The following is a 19,861-nucleotide window of genomic DNA, read 5'->3' on the forward strand; positions in this document are numbered from 1 at the left end:
ATCCCGAAATAAGTAAAAATATGCAACCAAATTCTAGCATGTTTCAATGAAGGTAATCCCTATTAACACTGTGTTACTTCTGAGTAAATATGTATATACTTCATGACTGTAATCCAAAGCTCATTTACATTGGAATAAGTTTCAACTGACTTCTTATTAAAACAGGGGTGGCCACGTGTGGTCTGTCATCTCTTGTTGCACAGCAACTCCCATAATCCCTGACCATTGGGCATGCTGGCTGGGGCAGATGGGAGTTGTAGTCCAGCAAAATCCAGAGGACTATTGTTTAGCTACCCTTGGATTAAAACATGAGACTCCATGTTTAGCTCTGGCTATATTATTTTCTTTGAAAATAATAATTTTGCTTTGGAGCAGTAATCCTAAACCATATTGAACACCATGGTCTGTTTCTCTCTCTCGTACCACATCAGATTGCACAGACCTAGAAATGGTCAGTGCTGCAGTCTCGTCGTTTCTATCTTGAGTGTAAACCCCACTGAATCACTGAGTTCGTCTTCTGCAAAATCATGATACATAGTATTGTGCTGCATTTCCATTAAAGTCTCTGGCTGCAACCTTGCAGATATCACAGAGTTCCACAGACATTGATGAATACCACCGCAATCCTAAACTCTTTATGACTTAGATGGCCAGTGTGATGTAGTGTCTGACAAGGACTGGTCTTAATTTCACAGGGTTGTTGTAAGAACACTATTAGGGAAAGGAACAACCAAGCACCCTGTCTTGAATTCCTTGGAAGGAGGGCAGGATATAAAATAGAATAAACACTCAACATGTTTTGGGGTTTGGGTGTAAGAAACTGTGGATTGTGCCCTGGCTGTCTGTCAAATCTGAGATTGCTGAAGTCTGTTCCAGTTTGTGGATTGCAGCCCACAAACCACATTGCAGTCCTAGATCACACTGAAATCAAGTAGAGTGTAAGCCCGGCTGAAATCAGGAAGACATTGCTTTTAAGTTAGGTATACATATAATTATGTTAGCTTATTTCTTTTACTCTCCACTTTTATAAGAAAATGAATTTCATATGTTATATTAAGTACTTCCAAACAACTGTGAACTACAAATTAACAGTGTGTTAAGAGCAAAGACTACTCCACTAATTAGAAGCTTAGGCGGCTAATTAGAAGAGTTTAGTTTAGCTCAGGGATGATGGAGGGAGAAGTGAAGAGTGGTTCTGATAGTCACTGACAGATTTCCTGTCAAGATTGCTGCTATCTATGGGGAAATCAGTGACACTGTTGAAGCACAAGAACAACTGCCATTGTCGGGTTCACAGTGGGTGTTTCTCCCTATACCATTTATTACCCTCCTGCTTTTACTGACGGTTTTGCAAGTCCCGCTCGTATGGAAATACTGCTCCATAGAAACTATCACAATATAAATATCCTTATTTGGCAGTAGGTCTGTTGCAGGAGTGGACCCCCCAATCTCTCTCTCTCTTTCTCTCTCTCACTACATGTGCGTGTGTGTGCGCAGCACATTGCGTCGAATATTGTCCCGAGCAATGTGTGCGGTGTATATAGGCGCACCTCCTTCTCCCCCCACCCCGCCCCGTGCGGGGGCCACTCACCCACCTTCCCTTTCTTCCCTCCAGCTTGTCTTGCGAGCCAGCGCGCCTTGCAGGAAGCCCTGCGGATGTTTGCTGCTTTTCATGTGGCATTTGTGGCCGGCTCTGATAACGTGGCGGGCAGATCCGCAGCCATTCGACGCCGCGCTTGGGAAAACGGTGGAAATAGAAAGGCGGCGTCTCTGAGCAAAGGGCGCTCGCTCTCCCTGCTCCAGCGCCGCGAGTTGAAAAGGTCACTTTGTCCCCAAAGGGAGCCCCCGCCCGCTGGGTCTGGGGGCCAAGGGAAACACGGGATCCCGGGCCGAGAGGAGACACAGCAGCAGCACTTTTCGGGGTTTGGGTTACGAGGAGCACGTGGGGACTTTCCCAAATTGGGCACATTCAGATCTCACTGGTCTTACTCCGGTCTTCACTCCTTTGGAGTGAAATGCAGGCAGCACTAACCCAACGCAACCAAACTGGACGGTGCTTGGCAAGGGGCAGTCAGTGCCGATAGATAGCCTGATCCCAAACTTCAAAGCGATCGCGATTGCTGCGGGATTTGATTTCCACAGTCGCGTGTCCAGGATCGGAGCGCGCAAGCGAATAGATTTGCAGTGCCGGTTTCGTCCAGGTCGTTGCACATAAACCGGTGCGAGGGATCTGCGGGTCTCTAGGGGGGGTGTACCTCTCCCGAGATCCTCATCCCCTTCTGTCACTCCGGATCCTTGAATTCCCAGAGGATCTCTGCCAAGAGCTCGCTCGAAAGTTCTGAGCCGAGTTCGAAACTCGCCTTTCTCTGCCTTTCATCCTGGGGCGCTGAATCTGGAACGGAAAATTCGCTGTGGCCTGAACTTGATTTTCGAAAACAAAATGAAACAAAAAACTCAAGTCCCTAAAGGCGGTGTATGGCCTGCCACATCACAGGTTCGATTCCTGGCATACCCCGGGCGCGGCTTGGAAAGACCCCCCCCCCCCGACAGTGGCCTGTCTGTCAGGGAGGTACATTAATACTAAGCTGCATGGACTAATGGTCTGACTCGGTGTAAGGGCGATGCTGAGGTTCTTCAGAGAACCTTCCAACAACCGGGTTAGAGACAAGGGACTGCTGGATCGATCCCCGGAGCGCGTGGCTCGCACATAGAAGGGACCCAATGCACTTCGCTGCCAGTAAAATTTAAAAAATGCTCTAAAATGCAACAACCCCCTTGACTTCAGATCGGTCAGAACTGCAAACAATCTGGCCTCAGTTGTTTGTGGATCGCAGTTTACGCAGACTTCGTGGGATGCGGGGCTGAAGGCTCTCTAGCGCAATGCACGTAAATGTCCCACAGAGAAGCAATCTGTTTCCTCTGAAGCTGTTTCTGTAACGTCTGCCCCAGGGTCAAAGATACTTTCCTAACATAGCACTCAGGCGCTCTGCACTTTCCTGAGGTTGTGAATGGCGTAGTCCCGCTATCAAGCGGAATAAATATTTTGACGGGGAATCCCGAAGTGTTTCCTAGGTAATGGCTAACAAGATGAGACAGAAAGTATCATCACCATTTCAAGAGAGTTTTGTTTCTTTTCAGCGGCAAAAAATATAATTTTGGGGTTTAAAATAAAATAAAATAATAAATATAGAGTTCAAAGTATATAAGCGCAACTGCACAGTATCTCAGACATCTTGATCCACGAATTATTTTCACCCTGGAATTTTGCAAAATACAATCCAGCGGCGTTTTGACCCACAGCTTGGATCCAAAGTAATTAGGCTGACTCACAGCCAAGTGGTCCTGGGAATCTCGATTTTAAACACTAAACTCGGAATGGCTTCAGGATCAGGGGGAACCTTTACGATATAGTCAAAGAAAAATAACTAAAGGGTCAAAGAAAAACAATTAATTGCATTCCGCAGGAAGCACAAGTTGGTGAGGCTGAGTTAAGGTAAGGAGCGACTACGTTCACCTGAATGTTGGTTTTGGCTGAAGTTGTCCAAAGACTGACACCCCAAGCCTTGTAGCGAAACGCAATACATGCTTACTCGGAAGCAAGTCCCGCTGTGGAGCTTATTTTCCAGTAAGGGTATTTAGGAATGAAGGTACTACGGTGAAATAAGCACCACTGATTTCAGAAAAAATATTAGATCCGAATTCAAAGCATGTAAGCATCAGTGCGTTTAATAGCATCGCCTTCTAACATAAATACTAACCTACAGCTACACTTGGGAGTCCTTTTCGCTGGAATCAGTACCGTTTACTTCCGGTTCTTTGAAGCAAGTGTCCTAGATTTTCATTACCCCCTACATAACCGCGCAATGTTGAGTTAACAATAGTGGTTTGGCAGGTGGTGTGATGACGACGGTGATGATTAAATTCATTACCTGCCCTTCAACAGCAAGTCGCAGAGCAGGTTACAAGGTTTAAAGCATTTAAAAATTATTAGGTGATACTCTTGTTCATTTTGTGCATTAATGTACGTCGTAAAAAACACATTGCATAATATTGTGCTGAAATGTTAGAAATCCCTTAAGTGCGAAAAAACTTAAACCCCTTAAAACGTGCTTGAGTTCCTGCTGTTGAAATAATCGGAAATGAACCAGTTAAAGTTCAAGTACTCTAAATTAATTATACCAACTGAAGCATCAGCAGCTGTTTGAGAAACAAAAGAAGTACATTTAGAGCATAGTTTTCCGTAATAAATATGATACTTGCATTTACAAAATATATATTTTGTTAGAATTCATCATTTGTGTGCGTGTACCCATGCGATACAAAAACTTAACGAATTATGATACGCGATAACATATCGTGTACAAATGTAACGCTTACATATTATAAATGCACATCTTAAAGCCCGTTCTCAAAATGTATTTCTTCCATCAGATTTACCAATGACATTTCCTGTCTAGAAAACACGTCCAGCAGACAGGAAACAGATAAAATAGGTCGAAAGTGGTTCATTTTCCCTCCCATAAAAACAAACTACTTAAACGGCGTGATCCCAAGCAAATACATCCTCTTCGGTCACCTGTAACGAGTCACTTTCGGGTCCCTCTCATTCCGAGCCCAATCGCCCTTAACTTGAAAGTAGATCCCATTGATCTCAATGGAATTTACTTCCACGTAGCCCCAAGTCATGGAAAAATCCACTTGTCGCTGGAAAGGTTACTCCTGGCCAGCTCCCATACAGGTGAATTGCAGATGGAACTGGTCCTCTGCTCGCCCGCTGCGACAGTCCCCGGCCCCGCCCCCGAAGCCGATTGGCCCGGGCTCAGTTTAAACGAAGCCGCGCGGCGACGGCCGCCAGCTAGTCGAGAGCCAGCGCGGACTGCCTGAGTGTCGCTCGGAGTCTCTCCCAAGCGGTCCTTGCAGCGAGCCATCCCGATTTGCCTTGCGGGGGCGCCAGGAAGAGGACCGAGGGCAAGGAGCGGGTGGGTCCGGCGGAGCAGCGTGGCAATGAGCAGCCCCGATGCTGGATACGCCAGCAGCGACGACCAAGGACGGTGCTCGCTCCCTCCTCCGCTCATGATGCAGTGTCCGTGGGCAGAGTCGCTGAGCCCGGAGGGCAAGGGCAAGGGCGAGGCGGCCGCCGCCGCCGATGCAGGCCAGCAAGGCGGCCCGGGCCGGGCCAAAGGGGAAGCGCGCATCCGCCGCCCCATGAACGCCTTCATGGTCTGGGCCAAGGACGAGCGCAAGCGGCTGGCGCAGCAGAACCCGGATCTGCACAACGCCGAGCTCAGCAAGATGCTGGGTAAGTGCCCGGGAGGCTTGGCAAGGGGGCGGGGGGGGGGACTGTAAGAAGCCAGTGTCAAATAAAGTCCATAGACCTTGTTGTTGTTACCTACAACAGAGTAACAGCACAATCCCACGCATGCTCCCTTGGAAGTAAATTCAAGGGGGTTCCAAGTAGCTGCGTGAAAGCAGATGCGTCAACTTGAATAACATATATTGGGGGGGGGCAGGTAAGCCCCTACCCGCATAATCGATCACATGACGCGGGGCATGCACACCATGTGAAAGGCAATGCCCATCAACGGGGGGGGGGCGGCTCCCTCAAATATTATTCGGGGCGCCAAAGGGACGTCGACCCCCTAGGAGTTGGCCTTTATGCGCAGGAGCACACCCCAAAGCAACTGCCATCTCCGCAAGAGGAGGGGGAAGCTGGCTCGGCCACGCGAAGGAATAACTCTGGTGCTTGGAGCGCAGGGGGCAGAGCAGCAATTCCCAGGCCGCTCTCGCCCTCGATCCCGCCCCCCACGCAGGCAGGGTGGGCTAAGGGAGTTTCAAAAGGTCTGGCTAAGAGGGCAGCACGGGAGCAGGAGGGCTGAAAGGGCTTAACCCTCGACATAGCTAATGGAAGGTCCGACGGCAAAGATTCGGATTCCAGCGACATAGATTTATTTACATTGCTATAATCCGACGTGCCTTTTTTGGCACGGGGAACGGGAAGGGAAATACTCTTTCGCAACCGGGAGGGCGGCTGGCCTGCGTTTCTTCCCAATGCCGGCGCTGCTCCTCTCAGCTGCTGGGTTTGGGGCGCGAGGAGGCCGGCCAGCTGCCCTTGTTTATCCACATAAACTAGTCTTCTGCCATCCCGACTCCCGAAGGGGCTACACTTGTTTTAAGCCTGGATACAAGTGTCACATACTTTAGTTATTAAGCAAGCTGCTTGTGGTCGTCCCTCAAATGCTGGCTACCTCACTGCAGCCTGAAATCCCCCCGAAAGCCAGAACCGTCTCCGAAGAGGTGCGTCCACGAAGGCGCATCCCTCTTGCCTACACCCTGCTGAGCAGAGCAAGGAAACCTGTGGCCCATCGGAAGTGTCTGGACCTCCGCTCCGATCACCGCTGACCAATGGCTGCTTCACGCTGATGGGAGCTGGGAATCCAGAAACCCCTGAAGGGCCACAGATTGCCCATCCCCGAGAGGGCTGTGAGGTGGTGCGGGAGGCAATGGTCGTATCCCCATTTACCTTGGAGCACGGAAACCATTTCTGAGTAGGCATTGCTAGGACTGTCAGTTGACTTTTTTCCTGCCTGAGGGAAAGTCCACGCCAAGGTTTGGGGTGAGGGCTGTATGGGATTAACTTCAATGTTAGGACTGCGTTGTCAGTTGATTTGTTTTCCTGCCTGGCTGAGGGAAGACCAGCGCCAAAGCGGGAAACGCCAGCGGGCTGAGTGTGGCGAGGGGGAATGACTGGCAGCCGCCGAGGATGAATTGTGGGCGCCTGTTTGAAATCTCCATTTCCCCTTCTCTCCTCGCTGACAGGCCAGTCGTGGCGGGCGCTGACCCAGGAGGAGAAGCGGCCCTTCGTGGAGGAGGCGGAGCGGCTGCGGCTGCAGCACATGCGCGACCACCCCAACTACAAGTACCGGCCGCGGCGGAGGAAGCAGGTGAAGCGCCTCAAGCGCGGCGACGGCGCGGCCGAAGGCGGGAGCGGTTTCCTCGCGGTGCAGCAGCAGCAACAGCAGCACCACCACCACCACCCGCAGCACCAGCTGGGGCTGTCCATGGACGCGGGCGGCGGCTGCGAGGGGCTGGGCCTCCCGTACCCCGAGCAGCCGGGCTACGCCGGCGGGAACTTCCACTACCGAGACTGTGCGCCTCTCCCGCTGCCGGCTTTGGGCGCCCATTTCGGGAGCTACAACCTGCCCACCCCCGAGCCCGAGTCGCAGAGCGGCGCCTGCGCGGAGCCCGCCTTTTTCCCGCCTCACCAGCCCGACGAAGGCGGCTGCCTGCTGGGGCCCTACGGCTACCCGACGCCCCCCGGCGCCGAGTACCCCTGCAACGGCGCCCCTGCGGGCAGCAGCGCCGGGCTTTTCCGCGCCCGCTTCGCGGCTCCCGTGGCCGCCTACGCCTCTGCTCAGGATCCCGCGCAGCAGCAGCAGCAGCAACCCTGCCGTCGAGGAGACGCCGCTGTCGGCTTGGAGCACCTTCCCCCGCATGACGTGGAGCTGCTGGCCGACGTGGACCGCGCCGAGTTCGAGCAGTATCTGCCCTTCGGCTGCCGGCCCGGCGAACTGGGCCTCCCTCCCTACGCGAGCCACGAGGCCTCGGAGGCGAACTCTGCCGCCGCTTACTACTGCGCAGCCGCGGGAGGAGGGGGAGGCTATCCGGAGCTGTGAGAGGGACTCGGCGGACTGGAATGGAGGCGGGAGCGGACTGGATCCCTCGGTTCTATTTATTGTAATTTATTGACTGAAACATTTTTAGAAACCAGGCCTGGGAACTTTGAGCGGGGTTGTTGTTGTTTTTTTTAAGTACCCGCCGGAGCCTTCGTTTCCCCTTTCCCCCTTTCCTTCTTTCTGTAACCTCCACATCGGAAAGAGCCAGCGAGGCTGCCCTTAGAGCTCACTACGAGGCAACTCGCCCTTCGCCTCCGAACCCGCTTCCTTCAAGGGGTCCTTGTACAGAAGGGGGTGGGACTTGGGGAGCCCCCAGTAGACGTTTGACTTGGAAACAGCTCGGCAATAAAATAACTCAGGTGGTTATGAGTGATGGTGTCGTTCTTGCGGGCTTCGCCGTGTGTTTACATAAATATACCCAACACCTTTGCGGAAGGTAGAGCAGAAGGTCCCCGGTTCAGCTCGCAACATCTTGGGGGGGGGGGAGTCTCTGCCAGTCAGTGTAGAAAACATGGAGGAAGATGGGTCAATGGTCTGGCTTGGTCCGAGGCAGATTCCTCTGTGCCAAACAGGAGAACGGAGAGCTGGTCAAACAATTCGCACTTCACACTCCTTGTGTGGTCACCTCGGTGCTGCTACAAGGATCATGGAGTAGGCACTTTTAATAACACTTCTGCCTAGAAGCTGGAAGGTTGTAGAGTGAGATGTGTATAAAGCAGAGTCGGTTTTACCTCCAGCCAATATCTCTAATTATAAAGGGGGCATATTACAGGTATTAGACTTTGGGGGAGAGTTAGATGATACTCGACATCTTCCAAAGCAGTAAACATGAACATACAATTACTGAACTATAATCTAACTGGCACTCGAATCTCAAGATCCCCACCCCACTGCTTTCCAAATACAGTAATACTATTTCAGATTCAGAAAGTTTGTTTAAATGCAGGCAATTTCTCCCTACAGCTGGAGAGCTTTCCAGAGGAGTCACTAAAGCAGGGCTCTAGATGCAGGAGTCGCACGATTTTTCTTTCCCCTCGCTACTCTTTGCTAAACTAAGCCACTGAAGTGAAAAAAGCTGAAGGCAGTCAAGAGGAGATTTGCGTGCAAACGAATTTTCCACTCCACCCCCTTCTGCAACTCCGAAACTCGGGCTCTCTTGCCTTCCCCCAATGAGGCTTTGGCTCATAGGTCCCGGGGATCTAGTAAAAGGTAGCTTCCCTTTTAGAAAGGGTATTTCTTTGCAAAATAATTTGATTATCCACTACAGCTGGTTTGAAAATAAAGGGCGGCGGTGTTCCAACTGCCTTTCCTCTCAAAATAGCGAGTTTACCGCTTAAATAATTTCTGGCAATAAATGAACAGGTTTGGGAAGAACAGGTAGGAGGTGTAGGTAAGTTGTGATCCCAGTCACAACCTTGTGTAAGGACACCAAAACGCTTGATCCAGGCTGGGGGTGTACTTCAGAAGGAATCCGTTGTCAACCTGGTGCCCGCCTGCTGTTACTGGGCTCTCCCACCATCTCTGAACACTAGTCGTGTTAGCTGGGGCTGAGAGTTGGGGTCTAAAGCACTGGCGGGGGGAAGGGTCGGACCAGGTTGGCAAATGCCACTCTGCAAAGGAGGATCAAGTTCTAGGAAAAGAAGAGGAGTTATCTGTCCCGTGATGGTTTTAAGTTTATCGGCAAGGCGCCCGCCGAATGAAATCAAGCGTTCCAGATTAAATCAGGTTGATTTTGATTTCCCTTGATCACTTCCTCATCTCTTCCTTTGAGGTCCCCGTCCCACATTCGTATTGGAAAAACACCAGCACCGTGAAAACAAAAAGAAAAAGAAAATGTTATTTTAGAAAACATCACCACTAGTGAGATTGTGTTTTCCAGTCTGGGCACACAGCCTCCCTTTGCTTGGGGTAACGAAGAGTTTGTCCTTGTACGTTTGAGCTTGAAACGGAAGAGGATACTGGAGATTATTTTCTTCAAAAATAATTAGTTTATGTGCCATTTAAAAAACAGTCTTACTTACAAATCATCTCGTAAGTATTTTCCCTCTCCCCTTCTCAGTTTCTTGAGCAGTACTTGAAAGAGACCTTTATTTCGGAAAGAGAAGAAAAAAGAAAGCACCCCTTTTCCTTCCTAGCTCTCATTTCAGGATCGCAGATTCAGTCAAAGGCGATCAAAAGAGAAAAGAGACGCTTCAAAGCAATTGGTCTATTAACTGAAATCACACTAGGACAATTCGGTCAACCGAACTGTCAGGAACTAGTGTGCAAGAAATTGGGTCGTGCCAATTTCGGCTCAAAACTAGATCCCCTTTAGCTTGAACTCATTGGAATGGTTCATCCGAACCGCCCCCTTTTTATCCCAAGGGAACAATTGGGCCGGTGACTTTCTCTTGCGTTTAGGAACTGATCGTGTTAATTTCTTCCAAGATGCGAGATAAAGAGGTGCGGGAACAGATGTAACTTCGCACTTTGCCCTCTCACAAACGGTAAACCGATGGTAGGAGGAAAAGCGGGTGGTGAATTGAAAGTTTTTCTGCACCTTGCAGCGAAAACAGGCAAATAAAGCTGGTCATTTCTGTAGATTGATGCTACAGTCCTTAAGAGTAAGCCCCATTTAAGGCAATCGTATTTAAGAGTAAAGGTACTTTATTGGATTGGAAGCTTCACTATGTATTTCAAATTTCTTCCTTTTACTCGATTTCACCACCTCCACTCCTATCATAACTTCATTTTTAGTTTATGCATTTAGGTCTATTGGTTGGTAAATACCTAATCCCAAACCAATCGTCTTTGGAAGAAAAACCTACTGTGCTTGATGAGAATTCGCGATAAACACTGGTAGGTTCTTGCGGTTTTTCACAGGCCACACCTAGTCCTTTACGTGACGGTTGGAGAGCTGGATTTGGCCAGATCCTAACCTCCCCTCCCCACCCACCGCTCCACGGGTCAAATCTGACATGTGGATATGCTGGCCAGCTTTCGACCGATTGATGTCATAATGTCAGGTGATCCTTTTCTCTTTGCCCACGTAGATTGGAATCAAATAATGCAGGCTAAAGGACAGGAATTTGCAGGCGCTGACGTTCAGCTGATTGTCAGCGTTCACAAAGCTCTGTGCCTTTGCAAATGTCATTTATCACAGCGGTGCCTACACGATGTAGGTGGGCGTGGCTTGAGCAAAATAGCCTTGCAGGCAAAATGGGAGAACGCATGTTTACTCGGAAGAAAGTTCCTGTTGAGTTTAGTGGGGCTTAATCCAAAATTAGTATAGTTGGGACTGCAGTCCTGCAGTACAGTCAGATACAGGTTTTTTCTGGAGTAAATCTCACTGTTTAGAGTCTTATTCATAGGTAAGTGTGGATAAGACTGTAGTTTAAAGTTCAGTATTAACTCAATCTGTCCCCCTTCCATATTGCTCTAGACCAGCACATCTTTAACATTAGTAATGGGTGGTTTCAGGATGAGTGGAAAAATGAGAAAGCTTTCCAAAATGCTCATTTTTTTAAAAAGTGAGGACTACGGTAGCTTAATCACACCTAAGGCCAACTATCTCTACAAGAGAAAGATAGCACCAGCCTAGATCAAATAATCCAGCTGATAACTGGTGTATGAACTCACTTCAACATCAAAGCACAATGAGATTGTCTAAATTCCAGCCTTCTTAAACATAGTCTGAATCAATTAACTGACTTGTTTTGCCAAAATGTGTATTTTTAGGCAATTGCTCTCTTTCTCATCACCACCTGTCCCTTTGGCATCTGCATGACAACTAAAATGTCAGTTCATTTTGTGCATATTGATCACATTGATTAACCAGTGATCTACAGTAATAGTTAAGGGAAAACTTTTGATGAGATCAAGTATCACTTCGCATGATGACCAGATCAAATCTACTAAGTTTCACTAAGCTCCTCAAGGAAAAGGCTTTTACACTTTTTATTTGCTGTTTTTCTGTTGGATCATCTCTATCTCAGCTACAGGCTGAAAAATAGGCTTGATAGAAATGGTGGGAATTATAGTTGAAGGGAAAATCAAGGGACTACCAAATACAATTCCCAGGAAGCCCTAACTGGTAAGCAGCTATAAAATCAATATAAATCCTCCATGTATAAGAAAATATTAATATTAATGCAGTAGCCAGGATGTGCCATTCAACAAATACACGAGGAATACCAGTGTCCATGTATTCAACATCATTCTATCATGGCCCACTCCACTGAACACTGGTCCATCTAGCCTGACAATGTAAGGGGATTTGGGGAAAATCTCTTCAGGATGAACATTAATGAAGGAACAGGGCTGTGAAAAAGAAATACATGTTTTAAAAATTATGAAGTTATTTTTATAGTTATGAAATTATGAGGTAAATGCCTTTATTGGGCCAATCAAAAAGTCATAAAATAGTGTGCAAGCTTTCAAGTTCCACAGAACCCTTCATCAAACTAGATGTTGAAAATTCAAGGGGTGTGAAGGGAGAAAAAGGTTGCTGGGGTTACTCAAGCCATCCATGTCTGCATTGGTAAGATGGAGGTGTGGGTGAAGCTAGTAGACATTCAAATGAGGTGCTTTCCACTACCTTATTTAATGACATTTTGCTTGGCCTAATAAAGATATAGCCTTCGTATGGACTTTGGATTTTTTTTTGTAAGAGCCAACCAAGCTAACTTTACTTTTTGTGTAATTTTTAAGATGTTGCCTTGCTTCTACCTGCAATTTAGGCTTAGCAATTTGCTGAGATTCCAAGAGAATATATTTATGCTCTTATTGGAGAATATACATTAATTTGACTGCAAAGCAGGTGTCTATGGCTACCACCCTATGCCTACTCAAATGAGTGCATGTCCTGTTCTACACAATGGGATTTACATCTGAGTAAGCATGAATAGACTCGGATTACATGTGGGTTTAGGACTGCAGCCTGATTTGGAAACTCATTTAATTGTAGCAGGTAAATGGCAGTGAGCAAACACGAGCACATTGCAATTCTATGCATGCTTGTTTGGAAGTAAGCACCCAATTAAGCCCAGTGGTGCTTGCTTCTTAGTAAATGTGTATAGGGTTGGGCTACACATCAGTTTATCCACAACAAGCGTGAATTACAGCAAAGTGTAATTACAGCAAAAGTTCAGCAAAATGAGAGTTCAAATACTGTAGTTCATCTCTCTGTGTTAGGTATAAGCCCTAAAACCTGCACTCAGGACTCACGATCTTGTTTCAGATTCAAGATCTTAACTTTTGATGGATATAATCTGCAAAGCGCAGCACTCTTGGACATGATAGTTAAGAGGACCAACAGACGTTGAGTCCTCACACGGTACTCTGCATTGCCAATATGAAACATTTCCTAGAGATTTTCCCTTAGCTGGTGAGGAGAAAGGCTTCCACAAATGTGTGGAGGGGGGAAAGAGGCAGAAACCACAGAGTTTTAATGGCCAGGTTGCAATTAAATGAAAATGATGATCCCTGACTTCTGCATTTATTTCTCTGTAGCTGGCTCTGGATATCTAGCTAATTGATTTAAGTGATAGTCTCATGATTGAATTTTACATTTCTTTCTTTCTAGCAGACTCAGGACATTTCTTTATCTGATTGATTTAAGTAACGGCCACCTGATTGAGTCACAGGCCACATTAGTTCCAAAGAACAAGGAAGGAACAGAGCAGGTGAGGCAACACCCATTTATCAGATTCAAGACAGGATATATGGGCAATCTTTATTCATTTGTTTTACCTTCCCTTCAATGTGTCTTCCCTCCCTCCCTCCCTTTTCTCATTTTCACTTCACACTGTGATATAGTTTAGGACAACGGAAAGTGAAAATGAATGTTTTAAGATTCAGGACAGACCAAAGGAGCCTTTTCACCACCATAATAACAACAACCAGCACATTTGTTAGTCGCTTTATCCAAAAAATGTCACAATGCAACTTCGCAAGATAAAATGAAAACAGATACAATCAATTTAGAACTAGAAAATTTAAATACAACTTGATCAAGTATTTTCTAAGACCGGAGTAAATTTGTAATTTATTTAAAAGACCACTGTAAACAGTTAAAATATCTGGCAGGGATGTAATGACACTTGTAATGTGGAATTATTTATGATAATTATGGTTATTTAACAGATGGATAAGGGTAAAAGATGCAGCAGATTTAATCTTAAATATGGAACCCAGGATGGGAGGGAAGGAGGTCCGAAGATTCAAAAGAACCTTGCACTTTAATGTTTGAAATGGTTATGTTAAATTTTATAAAATTACGAAAAACCAATAAAAATTATATATAAAAATACAAAATTAAAATACAAAATTCCTAAAGTGCCCATAAGAAGGACAAGCTGTACCTCACAGTGAGTATCACAACAGAAGCTATCTTGAATACCGAAGGCCTGGATACATAGGCCAAGAACCTAAAAACTGACAGTCATGGTGCCAGGTGTATTTCCCCAAGGAGAGCATTGTTCACATGCTGCATAGATAAACTGTGGAATCTGTTCCCACAAGGTGCAGTCACAGCCATCAACCTGGATGGCTTTAAAAATGGATTAGCCAAACTGATAGAGGATAAAACTATCAGTGGCATCAATGGTTATGTTCTACCTTTACCATCAGAGACAGTGTACCTCTGAATATGAGTTGCTGGGGAATGCAAGTGGGGAGAGTACTATTGCGCTCAGATCCTGTGTGTGAGCTTCCCATGGGCACCTCATTGGCCACTGGGAGAACAGGATGCTGGACTAGATAGGCTTTCGGCATGATCAGGCACGGTTTGTGTTCCGTTCCCAATGCATTGGCATATATTATGGGGATAAAGCATGCCTGCAGTTAAAAACAAGGAAGGATTCAAAAGTTGAGCAGATGGGGAAGGAGACCAATGGCACCTCCCTCTTATATATGGGTAGCGCTATTTTGGCTACCTAAGCAATGGCTTAGGCATAAAAGCACTTGTTCAGCATAGAGAAGCCCTCAAGGTCTCTCACTGACCATTTCAGAGATCAGAATAATGTCATCTCAAGTTATCCCAACTTCATAGTTGCAGACAAAAGTCTCCTGCACTGTTTTTAATGCAAGTATCAGAAAAAGTCTTGTGTTTCTTTGCTTACCTGAGCGAAACTTTGTTTCATTTTGTATTTCTTAAGGGTTATGAAGAAACATTGTTTCTTCACCGAAAGAATGCCAACTTCATTTATCCACAAAGAATATGTCTAGGAACAAAGTAATCTTGGGTTTTTTCCAAGGTATTGTGGGATTACTTTACAGTGTCTGATTTTCTTCAAGGCTTCTTGTTGCTGTGATTTAGAAGCAAAATTTATTCTGCATGCATCCTGTTTAAAACAATTATTTTCCTGTTTTATGAAAATACTGGAATATGTTGTGCAGTCATGGGTTTTATCCTGAATGACCAAAAAGGCAAGCCAATATTCATCAATGTCTAAACTTCGATCCATATTTCTGAATGTGAATCTGTGCTGTTTTAAATAATTTGGTTCCCGATGAGTATGAGGTGAATAGAAAATGGGTCATTTGTCACTTCCCAACCATATTTTCTGCATGAAAATATGATGAATGGATCATTTATTTTTTCACAGGCCCAGAAAGCAAAGCTTGAAGATTGTTTGATAATTTTATGTTTGCTTGCTTGCTTTGGCTGTAAGAAGCATAATACAGCGGTACCTCGGGTTAAGTACTTAATTCGTTCCGGAGGTCCGTACTTAACCTGAAACTGTTCTTAACCTGAAGCACCACTTTAGCTAATGGGGCCTCCTGCTGCTGCCGCGCCGCCAGAGCACAATTTCTGTTCTCATCCTGAAGCAAAGTTCTTAACCCAAGGTACTATTTCTGGGTTAGCGGAGTCTGTAACCTGAAGCATATGTAACCTTAAGTGTATGTAACCCGAGGTACCACTGTAGTTGATCTTTCTGTTTCCTCATCCATGGAGGAAGATGCAGCACCACAGAACATGGTTAATGCTATGTGTACACACTTACACCTGATAAACCTGCTTGCTCCTGAGGCTAGGAAAGTGGATCTTACTTAATTGGTGAGAAAATAGAAGAAAACACTTCCAAATCCTTAAGATTTACATCCTGTGTTTTCAAAACTCAGTGCTCTATAATTATTGACTTAACATTTCAGTTCATTAAACAACCATGTTAGGGTTGCTTCATTTTCTAGGGTGTGTGTGTGGGTTTGTGGGGTTTTTTTGCGGGATGGGACGGGGATTGTCTACTTGTTCCTTTATGAAATGTAAATTAATGGGCATCATAATGTGATCCAAGAACGATTCACATAAACAAATTTTGGACTATAAATCCTTTTAGCATAGCCAGCACATGTAAGGGGAGACTGCCTTACATATTTAATTTAGATACAGTTTAATCATAAACAAAACCTTTAAGTGGTTATATTCCTTATGATGCCAGCAAGACTCTAGAGAAGAAATGTGGAATCTGTACCCTTCCAGATGATGTCTGGCTCCAACTCTCATCAACTAAACTGGTTTCTACCATCAGTAATGGCCTGGATGAGGATGAACAAATTGAAACTTAATCCAGACAAGACAGAAGTGCTCTTCAGCTTGTGCTGGATGGGGCTACACTCCCCTTGAAGACACAGGTTCACAGTTTCCGGGTGCTTCTGGGCTTCACCCTGAGTCTGGATGCCTAGGTTTCTGAGGTGGTCAAGGGGATATTTGCACAGTTGAAGTTAGTGCACCCGGTAGCAGAAGAAGGGAGATTTGGGGGGAGCAGAGTGCCACGTGCGGTACTGGGGCTGCAGGGTGCCCTCCAGTGGATGGGCCCAGTGCTGCCTCAAAATGCAGCCAGGACACGGTGTGGGACACGTGTGGCACTTGGCTAGGGTGCCCCAGCTGCTGCCTCCCTCCTGGCTGAGGCTGCCCTCCAGTGCTCCAAAACTCAAAGAGCTACAGCCAGATGGTTGACCAGAGCTGGCTACAGAAAGCATACAATTCCCCTGTTACAATAGTTCCACTGGCTGATCTGTTGTCAGGCACATTTCGAAGTGCACGTTATGGATTAGGTCCAGGCTACTGAAAGACAGCATTCTCTCATACAAACTTGCCAGGGTCCTGAGATTTTTATGGGAGGGCCTTCTCTTGGTTCTGTCACCTTCACAGGCATGCGGGAGAGGGCCTTCTCGGTGGCTGCTCCCAGACTTTAGAATTCCATTCCAAGAGAAGTTAGCTTGGCTCCCTCCTTGCTGTTCTCCCGCTGGCAGGAATTTCCTAAAGAAATTACATTATCTTAAATGCGAAAACATAAACTGCTTCCTTTGTTATAACTGGCTTTTTAAAAATGAATGGAAGTGGCATCTTTTCAAAAGTGGGATTTTAAGCTCTCTCTTTCTCTCTCTTATATAAAAAATGCTGCTCATTAAAGCAACTCACTGTAGCTGCTTATCCATGACTGGTAGGCAACTTTAGACTACCCCAGCAAAATCTCCATTTGTCCAAACTAATATTGGCTGATCTCATCTTAGCAGGTGTAAATTGGGCAACCAGTAGAGTTTAGGGCTTGGCAGGCTCCATAAACTAAAATACTCAAGGAAGATTATTGTGTTTGTGGGTGGATGGGCAACTAATTAGTAGGGGGCAAACCACTGGGGATAATTATTGACAAATGATAATTGACTCATTAAAAATGTAAAGGGACACATAATAAACATAGCAGTTAAAATGCACACACACAAATTGACTAAAGTTCATAGCACCATTGAAATGATGCAACTTACAGGAATGATCAGTTCTTGTGAGCAGGGTTGGTTTCATAGCTTTTCCTGAAATCTGAAAGAGAGACAGCCTTGACTCCAGCTGAATATCCTGTTTAGTTCTACAGGTCAAAAAACTGCTGCCAGCATCATAAAAGTCTTCTTTTCCATCCGTGAGTGCTATCACTTTCATGTCTTCAGTTAACCACATCTTTACCAAAGTAGAAACTGTCACATCACTGATGTTTGATGCCCCCATTCAAAACTTGTTTACTTGGAGTAGAATTCTTATAACTTAAATATAGATCTTTATTCCAGTCTGCATCTGCACTGGAACTATTTTTATGTGTGGATTTGTTTTTAAATCTTTGTACTATTTTTAGGATGTGGATTTTTTTTAAAAAAGATAGAATTGTAGAGTTGGAAGCGATCCCAAGGTTCATCTAGTCCAACTCCCTGCAATGCAGGAATATGCAGCTGGATCAAACCTGCAACCTTGGCATTATCAGTACAGTGTTCTAACCAACAGAGCCATCAGCCTCAGCCACAAAACTAATACTCAGAGCAATTAGTTTTGAGCATGTTTACTTGCATTAAAGTCCATATAGATAAGCATTTGTATATCGTATTGTTGTTTTATTGCTATGGTCGATGGCTGATGCAAATAAAGATTCTTTCTGTCTTTCTTTCATTCCATATAGCGAAAGTAGCACGTTGAAGTGGTTTGTGCATTAGGCCATAAAGGCATCATGGACAAGGGCTTCCAGTATTCAGGTCAGGGAAAATATGAATGCAGGCAGACAGAAATTCATATATTTTATGGGTAATATTCAATAATTCATATTTAGAGTAGCTTCATTGACATCAATCAACATAACTCATGAATTACTGAATTACTGGATTGCAATCTTGGTGCTTTTAAAAAATGTTATTTTTAAGTATAAGATCAATGCATGATTGTTTGATTTGTTGAATACCACTTTATTTGCACTGAAAACAACTCTAAAATATCTCATAAATACAATAAAATGTATGCAGGTTTACAGTGCCTTATTAAAGTCGATATTCATTTCTTGAATATTACCTTATTTGCACTGAAAAGGCCTCTAGAATGTGGCATAAATCATGTGTACAGGTTTACGGTGCAGCATGAAAGCTGATCACAACAGAAAGTATGACAGTTGCATATACTGTAGCTGAAAGATGTGAAAACCCAGGAACATCAGTCATGATGGGGACTGATATGTATTATTTGTGTTGCCATACATTTTGATTTTGTTTGACAATGAAAAGAAACAAGGAGAGTTTTAATTTAGCCACTGCAGTACTAGGAAAAATCAAGTTTCAGGCTTCTATCAGCCCACCTGTCTTGGTTTCCTAGCCTTATTGACCTCTGTCTGCCCTTTAGATGACAGATTAGCTGTGAACATCCTTTATAAAAGGAAATAGTGTTCTATAAAATTCACACCATGGTTTCTAATTTAGCATCAGAGCCAGGACATCCTAAAATAAAATTTGAGTCAAAAATAGATCTGTGTGTGTGGCAGGGGAAACTGTCAGGGTTGAAAGCAAACCATTAATCTACTTAAAAGTTAGCTTAATCTGTGAGAAAACATACACAAAAGGAGGGTTTGTGGCTTCTTCAGATGCTGTGTGTTTTGCTGATAGGGAGTAAAGCAAAACAAAAAACAAAAACAAAAACAGTATGTTTGCTATATCAAGTGTGATAAAGATGAGGCACTGTATAGCAAAACAGAAAGGTTTAAAACTCCACTCTCAAAACTGATCTTGCAGAGAGGACATGTGTTATAATTATGTGGTTGAAGTTTGTCTCTCTCCAAACGGCAATTTAAAATTGAAAGGTATCATTTGATGGAGCTTTTACACAGAATAATTTTTTGGACTGAAATTGCTCAGAGTTTGCTTAAATTGTGTGTGATTTAAGCAACCTCAGCAACCTACAATATTGGTGTACCTGTGCTGAACAATTAAATAAAAATGCTATCACCATTTTACCAGTCTATGTTATGAAATGAATGATCAGATTGCCTTTGAGAACAATTGCTAATTGTAGGAAATGTCTGCCTCCTTGATATTGTCATCTTTTATGACATTTTGTTTCTTAAATTGTTTTACAATGTCTCATGCAATATTATTCAGCTTTATTGTAAAGTTCAATAGCATATGTGGTTAAAGGAATAGTTTACTGCCAATCAACATTCAAAACTGCATGGCAGTTATGCAAGAAAAAGTGTAGTTCAAGAAACAAACAAATAAAACAAGCAAATGAATTACATTTTATTCTTACAAAGTGATCTCATAACAAGCAATTTCTGCATTATTTCTGCTCAAAAGAATCCATCTTCAAAAATATCAGTTAGCACTGGAGTCAGGAGTCTAATGATGGATTCCCCCCCTTGTCCCCAAAAGTATCTGGAACAAAAAAAAGTGGTGTAGTCAGGATA

At 44.9% G+C, this 19,861-nt stretch overlaps 1 protein-coding gene and 1 long non-coding RNA gene across 2 annotated transcripts; both read left to right on the forward strand.

Moving 5' to 3' along the window:
• Positions 1-4,415: 4,415 nt before the first annotated feature.
• SOX17 (SRY-box transcription factor 17) lies at positions 4,416-8,039 on the forward strand. The gene is made up of 2 exons (XM_083623633.1): positions 4,416-5,299; positions 6,817-8,039. The coding sequence occupies exons 1-2, from the start codon at positions 5,005-5,007 to the stop codon at positions 7,671-7,673; spliced, it is 1,152 nt and encodes a 383-aa protein (XP_083479759.1). The 5' UTR covers positions 4,416-5,004; the 3' UTR covers positions 7,674-8,039.
• A 2,136-nt stretch (positions 8,040-10,175) lies between these two features.
• On the forward strand, positions 10,176-15,330 carry LOC310766666. The gene is made up of 3 exons (XR_014550326.1): positions 10,176-10,276; positions 13,237-13,336; positions 15,260-15,330. It is a non-coding gene; the product is annotated as an uncharacterized lncRNA (long non-coding RNA).
• The last annotated feature ends 4,531 nt before the right edge of the window (positions 15,331-19,861 follow it).

Source organism: Podarcis filfolensis (assembly GCF_964270895.1).
Source record: "Podarcis filfolensis genome assembly, chromosome: 7".
NCBI lineage: Eukaryota > Metazoa > Chordata > Lepidosauria > Squamata > Lacertidae > Podarcis > Podarcis filfolensis.